We start from the raw sequence: 15,652 nt of genomic DNA, 5'->3' as shown, positions 1-15,652 counted from the left end.
AAAAACATAATTGAGCCGCACCATAAGAAAATCAACATAGTGCGTTTGCGACCAGCATGGATCCAGACCAACCTGCGTATCGGCGCAGTCTGGTCATGATCCATACTGTTCGCTAATGGTTTCTCTAATTGCAATAGGCTTTGAAAGCGAACAGCATGGATCTTGACCAGACTGCAAACGCACTATGTTGGTTTTCTCATGGCGCGGCTCATATCTTTTTATAAAATAAATGTTTCCGTTGTCATTTAAACGAGTTCAATAATGATAGGTTCTTCATTACATTTAATTTGACGGATTGTTTATATTTTTCAGTAGGAATTAACCGATATCTAGGCTTTTGAAATGTAAATATTTATTACTAGTAGTCGACGCGTGTTTCTGGGAATGACTGATGAGCCCCGTTTGGCTAGGTTTCGTAGACGCATATTTGATTTCCTATATCTATTTTACCTGTTTTTATTAATTAATATTCAGTTTAACCGAATTAAGGTTAAACTCTTTACTCGGCAAAAATGACTCCCCTTGCACACCGTACCTTAACGTGACCAGGGAATTCTGGGTCAGGTATATAAACGCCCGTCTCGCCAGATTCCAGTCTTTTCGATTCTGAGTCCACTGAACGAGGTAGAGTCATTGATACTTTAAACAAAAATTTTAGTTTAAAAACTTCCCTCCCAACCCTGTCCGTTTTTCTTGTGTTTGTTTTATATTTGCAGGATATCACCCATCGTCGTGACTGGAGAGAGCTGAATCATTTGGGTTTACAACCAGATGCTTTGAATCCTAATGACGAACAAAGCACAAATACAAAAAGACTGTTTTAAACATTTGTCGCCGATGTCGGGACAAAGTTGTGTTTCAGCGTTTTTAATATCATAAAAACTCTTGCGATCGTGGACGGGGCAAGAAACAAAGTCGATTCATATTGAATAATTTCAATTCAAGTTTTTACTCAACTGCATTATTAAGCTATATATTTACTAGTAATCTTAATCCAGTCATGACAATTTTGTGCCAATCTTTAATTAAAATATATATTAAACATTTGTATTTAGTCATTTTTTGCTGGGTAAATAGTCTTTTAATTTGTTGGGTCTTTTTGCGCTTTCGTCGTCCTCAACAACATGTATTAAAAAAGAACATAATATATTTTTCCAAAATACCTTGCACAAATATGAACTTCCGCTTTAACATGACACTGCTATCTTACCTTCAAATTAATTAAATATTGTAAATTTATCTTCTAAACTTACATTATGAGACCTTGAGAAACACTCAAGGGTCCCCAGGACCTCCCTCAACAGTCACTCACTCTTGGGAGTTGACTCAACTGTCACTCACCTTTATGAATACCAACGGAATCTTTCCTTGGTAAAGACGTGACCGTTAGGCAATTTATTTGAGTGTACTCAATGAGTGGTGTTGGAGTATTGTCTATGAAAATAGCCCTAAATCTTTAAAGACCCACCACGACCTACTGACCTACTGTTTCCTCCAACGAGAACTTCGTGCAAATCATTCTGATAATACTGTTATAATACAGCTATTCTACATGATGACAGATGGACAATTTAGGCTCTCCCTGAATTAATGTGTTTTCACAACTTCAACTGCAAACTTATTTAGTCATTTTCTTTTCAGTATAGAGTACTCTAGTTTTATAAACATAGAATAATAACTATAGAAACAAATTGTGTTCTAAACTCACCTTAATACATATGCATACTGTGCACACTACTACATTAATTTTATAAAATATTTAGACATTAAACACATTGACTTGGCCTTATATATGTCACTGTCAATTTGTAAGTAGACACTTGTTATTACTCATTTTCTTCATGCAAAGCATGTATAATTACCATCATGGAAATACAAAAGAATACAGTTATTTTTGTGGCGCGTCTTTAAATCGGCTAACGGATCTAGCTCTACGTTTTGTACGGACTTCAAACTTACGGAAGATCTTCCTTGGTCGAGGAAATCCGTAAGTCGCCCTCATTGGAACTGTTTACAATTTACGAAAATTAATGCTGTAAAAATTATAAATGCAGCGTTTGTCTTCAGTTGGCGGCTTTCCATCCGTGAGAGCGGATAATTGTTAAATTTTACGTAAGTAACAGAATCCGTAAGTGGATAATATCCGTCAGTCAATAAAAGTACATACAGACCTGTACAAGAAACATAACTGTATACTAGTTCAGATTATTTACGATTTCTGTGAGTTACAGAATCCGTAAATGGATAAAAACCGTCAGTCAGTAGAGACTACATCCGATCATAGATACAAGTAACAATTCACAAGGTCAGCCCCGGAGAAGCATACCACCAATGAACGTTTACAACCCCTCCAAAGACACTATTAACAAGAAATATCTTTAAAAATGATAGTCGGCGAATTGTAATAAGGAAAGTACTTTATGAATTTTTCATCTAACATTCATCTTTCATCTAACATTTTTCAAATTGCAAAACTAAACACCGCACTTTAACAATTTAAATGGCTCTCTCTTAATTTTTCGCAAAGGTTTCGTAGGACGAATAATTTCAGCAGTAGTTCGATTAAGATTCATGAAGCGGTTCATGAGAAGAGGTCATTAAACGTGTTTATATTTTTAGCTAAATTGGTCCCTATCCCCATTTGTAACAAAATAGCAAGAGACCTTACGATATTGTTACACATCGATTCAAGGATTTTTTATTTATAATTTTTATTTATTTCTAAAATAGGCCAACTGATCCCTGCATATTCGCTATTCATGAATCTTTGGACAATGACGTCACACCTATAAAAACGTGAAGGTCAAGCAAAACATACAATTGTAATTATTTCAATATTTCTGTTTCATAAGCAAAGTTTGACCGTAGTCATATCACATAGAGAAACTGTATGCAGCGTACCTTTATTTCAGCGTAATGAGATTCAGTCATTATATAGCATATATATAATGAAACAGATTTCAACTGAGTTCAATATTTGCATACCATACTAAAGAAAAATATTCATATATAATAAATCAGTTAAATAATTTATAACAGATATATCAAAGCAAACAAGTACTCATTTTAATATGCAATCTGAATAAGTCACAAAAGCAAGAAACCTTTTCATATACAGACGACAATTGTAACAAGGAAAATCTTTTAAAAAGCACTTCTCTACATAAAAGACTCTTATCACACCCTTATTCATGTGATACGCAGACCGTATTCAGCTCTTTCTTTAATTTGATATATGTTGGTATTTGAACAGGTTTTTATCATATTTATTAAACTTACTTATCATTTTGAGATATATCAATATTCTTGCTAAATATACTGAGCCAAAGTTAGCTTTAAAACTGTGAACAGCGTCGTTTAGGATAAACGCTTTGTCTACATTTCACTCAGCGTAGCACAATCAACAGAGTGAAAGAAATTGACACTCTCGTCCAATCAGGCAGAGTGTTGCATAAATCTTCCATTTTGATAAATTATCTATAATGCTTTATCAAGTAGTTTGATTTGCAAACTGAAGTCACGTGGCATAGGTAACGAAAACGAATTTAGACGGCGTCGCCGAAAAAGCAACATATATTCAGATATAAGACTCCAAAACGATACTGAGGTAAAGACAAGATACACACTAAGTTCTCTATTTGAGCAGTTTTACTGTATAAGTTGAGTTGGAAGAATAGGAACCGCGGTCCTGGCTTTAGTAGTCCGTGTTTTATCCGCCGATCACAAATCTGGTCACAAGTCTTGTCCATATTATTGTAAGTCAGATTAAACTGGTCAAACCGACGTAACGGATTTATAACTTATGAAATGGTTTGTTTATGTTCCCTATTGAAAAAGTATCGAACGTAAAATAAAATGTCTAGTATTGTCATAAAAGTGAATGTATTGATATTGATATAGTAGTCTATAAAGTAACCATTTATATTGAACTTCAGCTGTTTAGATAGCCAAAGTTCGATATATGATATTATTTGATTTTAACAGAATAAATGTGGGGAGAAAAAAACTCAACGAATATGTTATACTAGTGTTAACATTATATAGATTTATGTGACTTATTATATTTTTTAAGAATTGCGCGAATATCAAAATATTTCGAAATCCTTCACGAGGAAACTGGATATTTGTATAATATTAAGATGAAATCAGGTATGGTTGAAACGTTTCAAGATCTGAAAACTGCAGTTAAGTTTCTAAAGATTTGTTTATGCCAAATTATACCTGTTTATTTCACGTTAGTGAGCACATTGTTCGACACTCTTTTTTGCAACAGTTATACATATTGAATCCTAAATATACAATAATATTGTCTCCGAATGGTCTATTTTTGTTACCCGATAGCACTACTAGCTGCATGTATTTCTTGCAACAGAAAGCTATTAAGAAAAGTGTGGTTTAATTTAATCAAGTTGTGGAACCCATTCTTTAAAGTTCATAAATAGTTGCAACTTATTACTTTCATCACTAAACTAAATATGATATAAATATTGTAATGTGAAAAATTCTTATTCCAGTTCTGGTGGATAGTGGCTCAACCTGAACTCAGGAATGTAGATAAAAGCGGACTTAATTTCCTGTATAGGTATTACAGAAACATTTTTTCATCACTTACTTACCGAATTACCACATCACAACAAGGAACTAGAAACACAACTGGTAAGATTTCATAAACAGTCTCGTTCCCAAGTATATTCAATATTTACGCTGAATTGAAATGTAAAAAAAGTGCATATGAATACTTTAGTTTAGTTCATTGTACCTATTAATATTTCTTAATTCAATATACGCATGAATAGTTCTTCATCATAATTATGCCATTACAATCTTCACACACTCTGCCATAGTTTCATTAAGAAAAAAATCCTGCTTAAGACACATCCATTGTGTCCGCTTTATTTCTTTTTACTCAATGGGAACATTTCCATAAGACTAGCATCAGCTACTAAAGGTGGCAGTAAACAGTTTTCAGACCTTCAAAGGCATGTTATTCGCATCTGCAAGTCACTACGTCATAATTTCAAGATCAAAGCTATTCAACTAACTTTCACAAATTCACCCAATAACTGAAACTCAGTTCTTGCCACTAAGACTTTAATTCTAGCAATTATTATTATTTTAAAGTACAGATATGCACTTCAATCCGTAAATTGCTCTTCATTGTAAATGTGACCCAGGCCAATTCCACACTAACAGCTGAAAACTGTTTACTGCCTCTTAACGTCTACAGGGCAACAAGCGCTTTGCTTGTCGTCGCGGTAATGTAAAAAATTGTGTTAGTTTTACAAAACTCTTTCAATGTATGTTTTCGGAATGTAGTGGTGAGAACTCTCCATCAACCCCACTCCGCCTAGCATCTGCCATTAACAAGATACACAGAGTCGCCTCTCTTTAAATAGCAGCTCAGATTTTATTTCGTATAAGAAAGGAAATTTTTGCGTACACAAAAACGTGTATATTCCCTATAGCCTTCCGACTTGGATTTAGAACTTATAGAGATTATCGGTAAGATTTAAATAATGGTTAATATGATAGATTTTCGTCATTATGTAATGTTTTGTACTTGTCATGATTTAAAGTTATTATTGCGATTTGTTAAAAGAATGAAAGTAACAGGGTCGGATAGTGTTGTTCTTTTTTTTGTGTATGTGTCCTACAGGTATTTTCTTGAATTATGCATTTAGAAAATACTCAGATATTGTTTGTTATGCATACTTTAAGTTGTCTATCAAATTCTTCGAAACACTGTCTGTGATTGACTAGACCCATATTTGGATAACGGACTTTGGATGTGGAATGTGTATTATAGGATTTAAGGACGAGGGATTAATTTAAAAGGAATAAAGAAACTTTCAGCAGTTACTATTGTTTGATCCACCTATTCCGTAACATTTCTTTTTCGCGAATGACGGCTCTAAATGTAAACTGTGTATAAGATCTCCGAAGGTAATAGCTCTTTTTATTTGTTTTGAAATATCATTTAATATGTCAATTTCATGGTTAAAAAGAGATTTTCACATTGTAAAAATATATTTTTTTTTCAAACGTTTTGCATGAAATTGTTGCTTTTATGCTTAGTTGTCCTGGGAGCTTTGTAAGAATCAATCAACAAATAAAGACGTCTTAGCGTCGATAGAGGCCAACAGTGACGATGGACAATTACGCAGCAAAAATGATTTTATGATACATTCAGGATGAGTAAAATAGTTTAAAACTCTTACCACACCAACAACTGTATTGTCTTATATTTAAAGAGAAATCAAGGAAACACTTTGTTACGGGAAAATTGAATCAAACGGTAACGGCTGGATTCTGTCTGCTATGCAAGTTCTTTTAATTTTTTTAATCATTTTATTCTGACTGCTTGTTTGTATTTAGATCTGTAAGTCTCTTCTTATAGAAAAAAAATTGGCAAAGTGTAAGCATAATATGTTCGGAACACAAAATGTGAAATTTACTGTAGTTCGACCAAAATGAAATATTTTGGCAAAAACGACCACAAATATTTAACTGTGCATTGCCGTTTAGAAAAAGGAAATTCAGCCGCACGAGAAAACCAAACAATTGTTGAAAAGGTCCAAGAAATTCCCGATTTTACCAACACGTATTTTATGTCCTTTTGTCCTGTGTCGTTTCTTTAGCTCAGACCGGAGATGTTGGCCAAAAGTCCCAAAGTGGGCAGTGTTTGGTTTATGCTGTAGCTTTATTTCTGGCATTCTAGTTTCATTCATACTTGACAGAAGTACTTAGATCGTTGTGTGTAGAACAACATCGCTCTTTCATTATTTAAGGTCATGATCAGAAAGAATTAAAATGTGCACTGTTGTCCATACCATGCCATTTTCAGTGATAAACCCGTCTCTTCCTTGTGACTGATATTACTATATTGACTACAACTCCATAAAAGTGTTTTATTCGGCAGTGACGTGAAACGTTTTTCGCCTTCTGCACAAAAGCTAATTTCTTCTTATCTTTAATTTGCCGTTGTATAAAAAATGCAATTAATGAATATTTTTAATATGTCTTGCTAAAAACGTTTGAGAACTTCACATGGCGTCTTTGAACGTCCAACTTTTTCAACCTTTCATTAATTACAATAAACAGTTTTGCAAATCAATATGTAAGGTTTAATGCTCTATAGTTGTTTGGATCAGAGACCAATTTACCACACAAATGTAACTTATTAGTTAATTACTTTTAAAAGACATTTCATAATATTTTCATTAACTTAAAAAGCCTCAGTTACTGGTATTGTTGAAGTTTATAGCTGTCAAATTTGATATCACTTTATATACAGTGGCGTAATATCCTATGTTATACCAGATTTATGAGGCGTCCTTTTCGTGACAAACATACATACTACTGTATAAGTACTATTTTTAGCTGGGGTTTGTTTGTCGATATTTGCGGTCACTTTTAGTTGCACCAAATCATAAAACAGTGTAACAAAATATAATCAAAAGGAAGAAATTCCACACGTTTCTTCAGAGAGGTAATTGCGGTTTTAGGTAATATACCAGTAAAAGAAATTGTTCTTCGTATCACATAAATTCAGCTAACTTAGATACATTTTGATACAGTTTCTAGATTTTCACTTCGCGAGAGATCTATTTTCCACAAGATATCCATACATTTCTTCAGGAAAACCAAACGGAAAAGTGGTGTAATAGCATGCAGTGAAATGCATTTCAGCTGAAGTCAGGTACTTCAAATTGCCGCAATTTTGAAAGTTGTCCGCATTTCGTATTCTAAAACATGGAATATAAGCACAAGGTGTGTCTTATATAATGTAAAATAATGTAAATGTAATAATGTTACAAATTTTCGGGATCTTACAGCTGTTCCTTTTTTGCAAATTTAGTGACCCATAATTATTCTGACTGACCTTATGTCTTTTAAGTCTAAGCTTATTTTCCCGTAAGGTTCTTTGAAACACAATCACCATTTATTTCTATTTTCCAAAAGTAGGAAGAAAATGATACGCGAAAATATGTAAGACACTGGCTCCACCACTTTACAGTCACAATTTTTGCCAGCTGCAAGGACTTTGAAGTATTTGTTGCCAAAAGTACCAGAATTTATAGGAGCCATTATTTTCTTTAATCTTCTATAGTAATATAATTTCACATTTAGACTGAAATATGAATAGCTTTTAATCTTCCTATAACCATGTTTTAACCATTTTACATCATGATTTTAAATTATAATCATATGCTCAGTCTTCAATTAACCCTTTTTACATTTAACGTTTACCCAGTTTAGTTATCTCCCTTTATTGGACAGTTTTACTGTTTGATTTTTTTTTAATTGAAACACATGTGTATTAACACTTTTTTTAAAACCTTAAATTCCGTGTTTATGTAAAATCATATATGAAAAGAGCAGTATCTGTTTGATTTTTATTTTATGGCTTTAAAATCTTTTGAAATGGCGTTATATATAGTATTAGTTCTCTTCGGATGCATATACATTGTATATTACATGTTTAGGCATCAGGGGAAACTTCCTTTTCGGGAAATCAATTTATGTTTTTTCCCTACTTCCTGAACGGGAAACGCGTTACTAACCAGTATAACTTGTTTCCCGTTCGGGAAGCAGAATCATCATTTTTTGTGACTTGTTTCCATCAAAAGGCCCGGTGCATAGATTATACATGTGATCAGTCATAGAGAGAAATACATCGGAAATTGTGACAAAAGGCATCATTCTACCATTTGGTATAGGTGGCTATGCGGAGCACTAATTTCGCACAATGACCTTCATATTTATCACAATGGTCGTTTGTATATAAGCATTTAATTAAGCATAACGACTACTGGGTAGATTTGAACTTGTTTTATTTTCGCACTTTACTTCTTTTCATATACATTGTTGGGTATAGCCAGCTTAAATCAAAAAATGACAATAATTGAAATATTGGATCTAATGTAGGCTTCGACACTTGTGTTTCGACTGATTTTGAAAGGAACCGGACGGGAATGTGACTATATACCATATTAAAAGAAAGATAACGAATTGAAAGCTAGTTTTATTTCATCTCAGAAAGTTTGCAATGAAGTGTACGAAACGACTGCGAATACAATGGGTTATGATGGTCGCGGCTTTGATTTTTGTTTCAAAGAATTTAACAATGTCGGGTAAGTGATGTTTAAACTTCCTCGATCATTACAAAATGTTACTTTATTTACCAAGTCCATCATTTTGCATGCATAAAGCTAACATCAAGGAATTTATGACCGAGTTGCATTAGCTGCGCAGATATATCGGATCGACCCGAGACTAAATTTAATGATGCATTTTATCAGTAAAAAACACAAATATATTTTAATAGCCAATTAATGAAAATTGCCGCTTTGCGAAAACACTCTTTCATTATATTCCACTCATACGAAGCTAAAATAACGGTTTTATTTAACATGTCAAGAATATTAATAACTCGAAGGTCGGAGGTACAATACAGAAACAGATTTCCACCTTGTGTTACACGGATTTTGATTTTTGTCAGTTCATTTTCATTGCAATATTAAAAGACGTATATTTCTATAATTATGGAAGCTGAAAAATACATAAATTTCTGAAATTAAGTGTCAGATCATCTTTAGAAATTTCATCAAACATTAAAAACCGAAATGCTATATGTAATCTACGTCAATTTACATACAACCATGTTAGATCAGTGCATGTTAGGGAAAATGTAACACCTCAGAATTTGTATCAACCAAAAAATATAGAAAGTAATGTGTATCAATTCCAGGTGAACTTGTCGTTGCGCATACAGCAGGGAGGCTGTACCGTGCATATCTCAGCAATACTACAATAGAATTACCTGCGGCACATGTAAAACATGATAATATAACGGTAAGACCTACTGCGTACAAATACTAGAATAGCTGCAATTTTAACTTGATATAATGTAAGCAATTCAGTCAGCGCTGATATTTTTCGCCCATAACATTCAGTTTGTGAGACAGTCTTCAAGTGCTATTTGGTGTCCGTCAACTATCCCCATACTTAGACTCAGTGCTGTTATATTTTCGGGTCCTTTTGGGTCACTGAGTGCATTCAGTATATCTATATACTAGCATTCTGCCGAGGCCTGTGCTAAGGAGCGTGAGGTTTGTTCCATATATAACGAACTCCTCAAATCGAGACCGAAATTGCATACGTTATATGCTTCTAAATAGATCTTTTCAGTTTTTATTGCATAATTATCTTGTTCTTTGTAACTGTCCCTTTTTGGTTTTGCCTTTTTTTCTTTAACTTTACAAAACAACTTGTCTATTCTCGTTGCAGATAAGTCTAAATTCAACAGGTATCCGAATAGTAACAAAGACAAGGTCTTCAGACGGCTATAACCTAGCAAGTAGATTGAGTAAAGCCTGTAATAGAACTCAGACTTTAAGAAAAGGTGTACAAGTGTTCGGCACCTACGAATGGGGTTATGTGGAAACATGTATTATATGGAAAATAGGCACTACTTTTATCAAAAGATTATACATGATAAAAAATCTTCCCGAGTTTGAAGATATCGTTAATCCCTATGCAATTCGCTTTGACAAGCGCTATTTACCTAAACAGATTTCCAAGAAAAATGGTGTTTCGAGATTTTTGTTTGTACGAAACCCTTATAACCGCCTTATTTCTGGATATGTAGATAAACTTTTAGCACCAAATCCTATATACTGGAAAGCAATTGGTGTCCCCGCCATTCGTAACACTAGACAGAAGCCGGATTTAAAAAGTATTCAATGTGGACACGACTTACAATTTCATGAATATGTGGAATACGTTATAAAAGCTATGGATCCTAAACAGAAGGGCGCAAAAGTAGATGGGCATTTTGATAGAATGACAACATTGTGCAAACCATGCGGGGTCAATTACGAGTTCGTTGGAAAAATGGAATCTTTTGCTGAAGACTCTTTAGAGCTAGCTCGACGTCTCAAACTCTCCAATCAAACTATCAATTTATTAGAAGCAGAGGGTGGTCGGTTGTCTTGGCTAGATGCTGTAAAAGATACAGCACATCAGCCTTTTGATAAAAAATTCCGAAAGGATTACATTCACTGTATAAGTTTCTACGAAGCTTTAAATAGGTCTTGGAAGAAAATGCAGATACGTGGAATTATTGGAAGACAGAACTTTCCGCTGAAGGAATCACAAGAAAACACACTCACAGAAGAACAATTTGTTCGGCTAGCAGTGGAAGCACGTGACAAATCGACATCGGAAGAAAGAAAACAGTTACAGAGGGAACACTTTCTACAAATGTATTCAAAAGTTTCTAAACCTGAGTTTGAAATGATTAGAAGGATATACGAAGCAGACTTCCGTCTTTTTGAGTACGATGACAAACCAGAAATTTTGTTTGGTGATAAAAAGATTAAATGAAGACCAGCCTTTTCCCATAACATATTTTAATGGTAGATTGCGGCACTACTTCGCCGAATGTTACTCTAACACCTTTAGTAGCTAGTAGCAAATGCCAGTTTTTTTAACTTCTCGCAAGCCTGTCTGAGACTTAATCATCCGTCCCTGTTTTGTATCCTTATATCAATAGAAATCACTTAGCAGAAGGACGTAAAGAATACACTCATGGTTATCTTGTATCATATAAGTCCATAAACAATATCAGATGCTGCTATCTATAAGACTCTGTTGTCAATGTATGATGAAACTTAGTTCGCGAAGTTATGATCCAATTTTTCCAAAACATTATTTTGTCTGGTGGCAAAAAGTTAGTAAAAAGCAAGAGTCAAACAATACAGAGTGCCTTGCAAACAAATCTCTCCTATGTAAAAACGTAAGTATACTCTTCTAGAGTGAGGAGATTACTGAAAATAGTGAAGATGATGATGTATTCAGCATTACAAAACTAAATTGTCAACAGAATTAAGTACTCTTTTCTAGTTGTTTTCAGATTTCCAGGTAAAGCTTAAAGTTTCGCATTTTAGCGACACTAATAACGTTAAGGTCAGATGAATGCTTATCAAAAATTTAATTCTAGAGCAGCACAACGGAACTCCACATTAAATATTATTTTAGAGGAAAACGGGGTCTTCTTTTTGAGACTTACCTCTATTAAGGTTCTAACCGTGGCCAGTTTGCAAATACCTGCCGCTGACTTTGTAATGAGGAATAACATATAACTGCCAAGCTAGAGTGCGGTATTTATCCGCCGAATGTATCGCTGAAGAAAATGTTGTCATAGTGGAATTTGATTGTGATAACAAGATTTTCTGGCATTTAAGAAAAGAAGAAATTGTCACAAATGCCGTGTGCTGCTGATAAATGTGTTTTAATAACCAAAATTATTTGAACTTTTACACAGGAGAATATCATTATGTTATGCGTTTTATTTTCATCTGTTGATAAATTTCATTGGAAGTTAACGGCATAGTTATAACAAATCTAAATCAGCCCGATAATCTTGCTATAAACACAATCCATATTTTGTATTGAAATATGGTAATTTTTTTCTAGCTCCTTTTTTAAGACAAAAGAGCTAGACCCGAAGATTTGAACCAAAGAAAGTAAACTTTGATCGGCTATTAGTAGAATAGGTTAAGCTTTTGCTGACAAAACTTCAACGCTTCAACATTTCAATTATGGTGATCGGCGCTCTTAAATTCCTCTCACACAACTTCGAAAGAAATGTTGTTCAATCACCGTCTGTTTTAGAAGAACATCTCCCTTCGTAGTAGTGATATGGTTTAGACAGTGATAAATTTTCTTTATTTATCTGCGCTACACTCAACTAACAACAGATCTGCTCAACACATGGTCCCCAATTGGTTCTATCGGTCTTCATACTCTTCATATTTACTTCTGTTTGCTGTTTACTGACATACATTACATAGCGAACATTTGCGTTAGGTGTATTCTTCCGCAGCTGGACATGTAGTTTTGCCTTCTCTAAAGGCACACTGTTTCCTGACGAAAGCTCCTCGGTAAGCCTGGACTCCTAAATTCTTATAAGATTTTTCTAGCTACATGCATTTGAATTGTACAAGATTTCTTATCAAATCTTTCTACTCATTGTTTTATAGTGCAACCATTTAATTCTTCTCTTTTAGGTATTGTCATTACTGATTGTAATTTGCCGTCTCTAAAATAAAACATAACACAGATTTGTATTATTACAACTTCAAGTTAACATGATATTAAGGAAATGATAAGAATGAAAGACAAATCCTTTAGAATTCTTCTCCTTAAGCGGACAATGCGGTCTGTATATAAATACAAGAGAAAAGACATATTTGAAATCAACCATTGAAACTTTGCTTTCGGAAAACCAATATTGATTATCGGGCTATTATCAAGGGGGACAATCTATTATGATATGCCAGTTTAAATATGATAAAAGTTGGAGTTGTAAAACATGCAATTGAGATATGGAATTTGCCAACCTAATCTCAGCGAGATTGATTGATAATCTGTTTTAAATCTAAAATTTTAGCGTCTCAAGAAGCATCTTGGAAAAGATGTTAAGAAAAACTAACACATAAATTATACTGGAAGACGTATACTTCAGATTTCTTCTGCAATCATTCTAGCAGACAACATTGTGATGTTTTACTAACGTGTAGGACCAAAACATAACGAAAGTCAAAAATATTAGTTATTAATCTCCATTTATCCGACAAAAATATTATATATCCTTGTTGCGTTTTCTCTGAGTTTAAGAAATTAGCACACAAACTGTAGCACTGACAATCAAAGAATTAACAATCAAAGTCAACTCTTCCAAATCAAAAAATATGCAGAACAAACAGACAGAGATGCAATAGGAAAAGTCACACTCCAGAAGCGCAGACCTTGCATATTTCTAGTGAAATAAGAATCTCATATTAAATAAGTGAATGAAGTATTGCCATGCAATACAAAGTCCCCTACTGGAAGGCACCTAATTTTCTCTACTGCAGTATAACATAATGAACTGATATCTGCCAATGATGTATAAACAATATTGTACTATATATACAATATAATATAACAAAGCACTTGGATTAAAATTTGCATATATAAAAATGTATACAGTTGTTTTCATTTGGAATTTTTTTGGCCAATTATAAAAAAGTTATCATGAAAGTTATTTATAGTAACAACAAAGTGAAATTAATCCTAAAAAAAAGATTCTTTATAATGTAAGTCCACAAGAAACTCTTAACCAGGTAAAGATAGGTCAAAATACACCTAAAAATTGGATGTAACATGCATGTTGTACCACAGAAAAGTGGTCTCGATTTTTCCCTACGGCCAGTAATATAAAAGTTACAATATAATCTATTTATAGTAACATCAGAGGGACGTAATTCTAAAAAAAGGGTGCCTCATGGTGGTGAACATTTGTGCCAAGTTACATCAAAATCCCTCCATGTATGAAGAAGAAATGCTCCGTACAAAGTCATTCTTGAATTTGACCTTTGACCTCTAAGTATGACCTTGACCTTAGGCCTAGGGACCTGGTTCTTGCGCATGACAATTCGTCTCATGGTGTTGAATATTTGTGCCAAGTTACATTAAAATCCCTCCATGCGTAAAGAAGAAATGCTCTGGTCAAAGTCATTCTTGAATTTGACCTTTGACCTCTAAGTATGACCTTGACCTTAGACCTAGGGCCCGGGCTTTGCGCACAACATGTTGTCTCATCCAGGGTAATGTTTGTGCAATATTGATATTTAAATCCTGTTTTGCATGACAAAGTTATAGACAGGACAGGAAAAAATTCATATTGACCTTTGATCTCAAAGTGTGACCGTCACGTGACCGTTCTGGGTGTTGCGCACGACACGTCGTCTCGTCATGGGGAACATTTATGCCAAGTAATATTGTAATCCCTAGATGGATGACAGAGTTCTGGACCGGAGAGGTAAAAAACCCTATTGACCTTTGGCCTCCAATTATGACCTTGACCTTTGAGCTAGGGGTACGGGTTTTGCACATGACACGTTGTTTCATCATGGGGAACATTTGTGCCAAGTCATATCAAAATCCCTTCATGGATGGCAGAGTTATGGACCGGACAGGAAAAAAACCCTATTGACCTTTGACCCCCCCAATTGTTACCTTGAACTTTGAGCAAGGGGTCCGGGATTTGCACATGACACGTCGTCTTATCATGGGGAACATCTGTGCCAAGTGATATTGAAATCCCTTAAAGAATGACAGTTATGGACCGGACACGAAACAGACCCTGTTCATGCCATGTTAACATTTGACTGCTAAGTGTGACATTGACCTTTGAGCTAGGGGTCTGAAGGTTGTGCATGACACATCATCTTATTACGAGGTACAACTGTGCCAAATGATATTAAAATCCCTTTATGGATGGGAGAGTTATGGACCGGACAGGAAAAAAACCCAGTGTTGGCATTTGACCTCTAATTGTGACCTTGACCTTTGAGCTAGGGGTCCAGGTTTTGTGCATGACACGTCGTCTCATCATGGGGAACATTTGTGCCAAGTAATATTAAAATCCCTTCATGGATGAAAGAGTTATGGACCGAACACGAACTTGCGGACGAACGGAATGACGGAATGGCAGAACGACGGAATGACGGAAAAGCGCATTCCTATAGTCCCCGAAACTGGTTTTCAACGAGTATGGGACTAATAAAGACTGAAAAAGAACAAGGGAAAAATTGTATCCAAA

The 15,652-nt window shown here is 34.4% G+C and overlaps 1 protein-coding gene across 1 annotated transcript; it reads left to right on the top strand.

Annotated features, from left to right (window-relative positions):
- The first annotated feature begins 10,320 nt into the window (after nucleotides 1–10,320).
- Nucleotides 10,321–11,479, top strand: LOC123562256 (carbohydrate sulfotransferase 14-like). The gene has a single exon (XM_045354903.2). The coding sequence runs from the start codon at nucleotides 10,495–10,497 to the stop codon at nucleotides 11,386–11,388; it is 894 nt and encodes a 297-aa protein (XP_045210838.1). The 5' UTR covers nucleotides 10,321–10,494; the 3' UTR covers nucleotides 11,389–11,479.
- Nucleotides 11,480–15,652: the final 4,173 nt, after the last annotated feature.

Source organism: Mercenaria mercenaria, chromosome 2, assembly GCF_021730395.1.
Source record: "Mercenaria mercenaria strain notata chromosome 2, MADL_Memer_1, whole genome shotgun sequence".
In the NCBI taxonomy this organism is placed as follows: Eukaryota; Metazoa; Mollusca; class Bivalvia; order Venerida; family Veneridae; genus Mercenaria; species Mercenaria mercenaria.
Note: the sequence above shows the minus strand (reverse complement) of the source record. Positions and strands in the feature narration are given on the sequence as shown.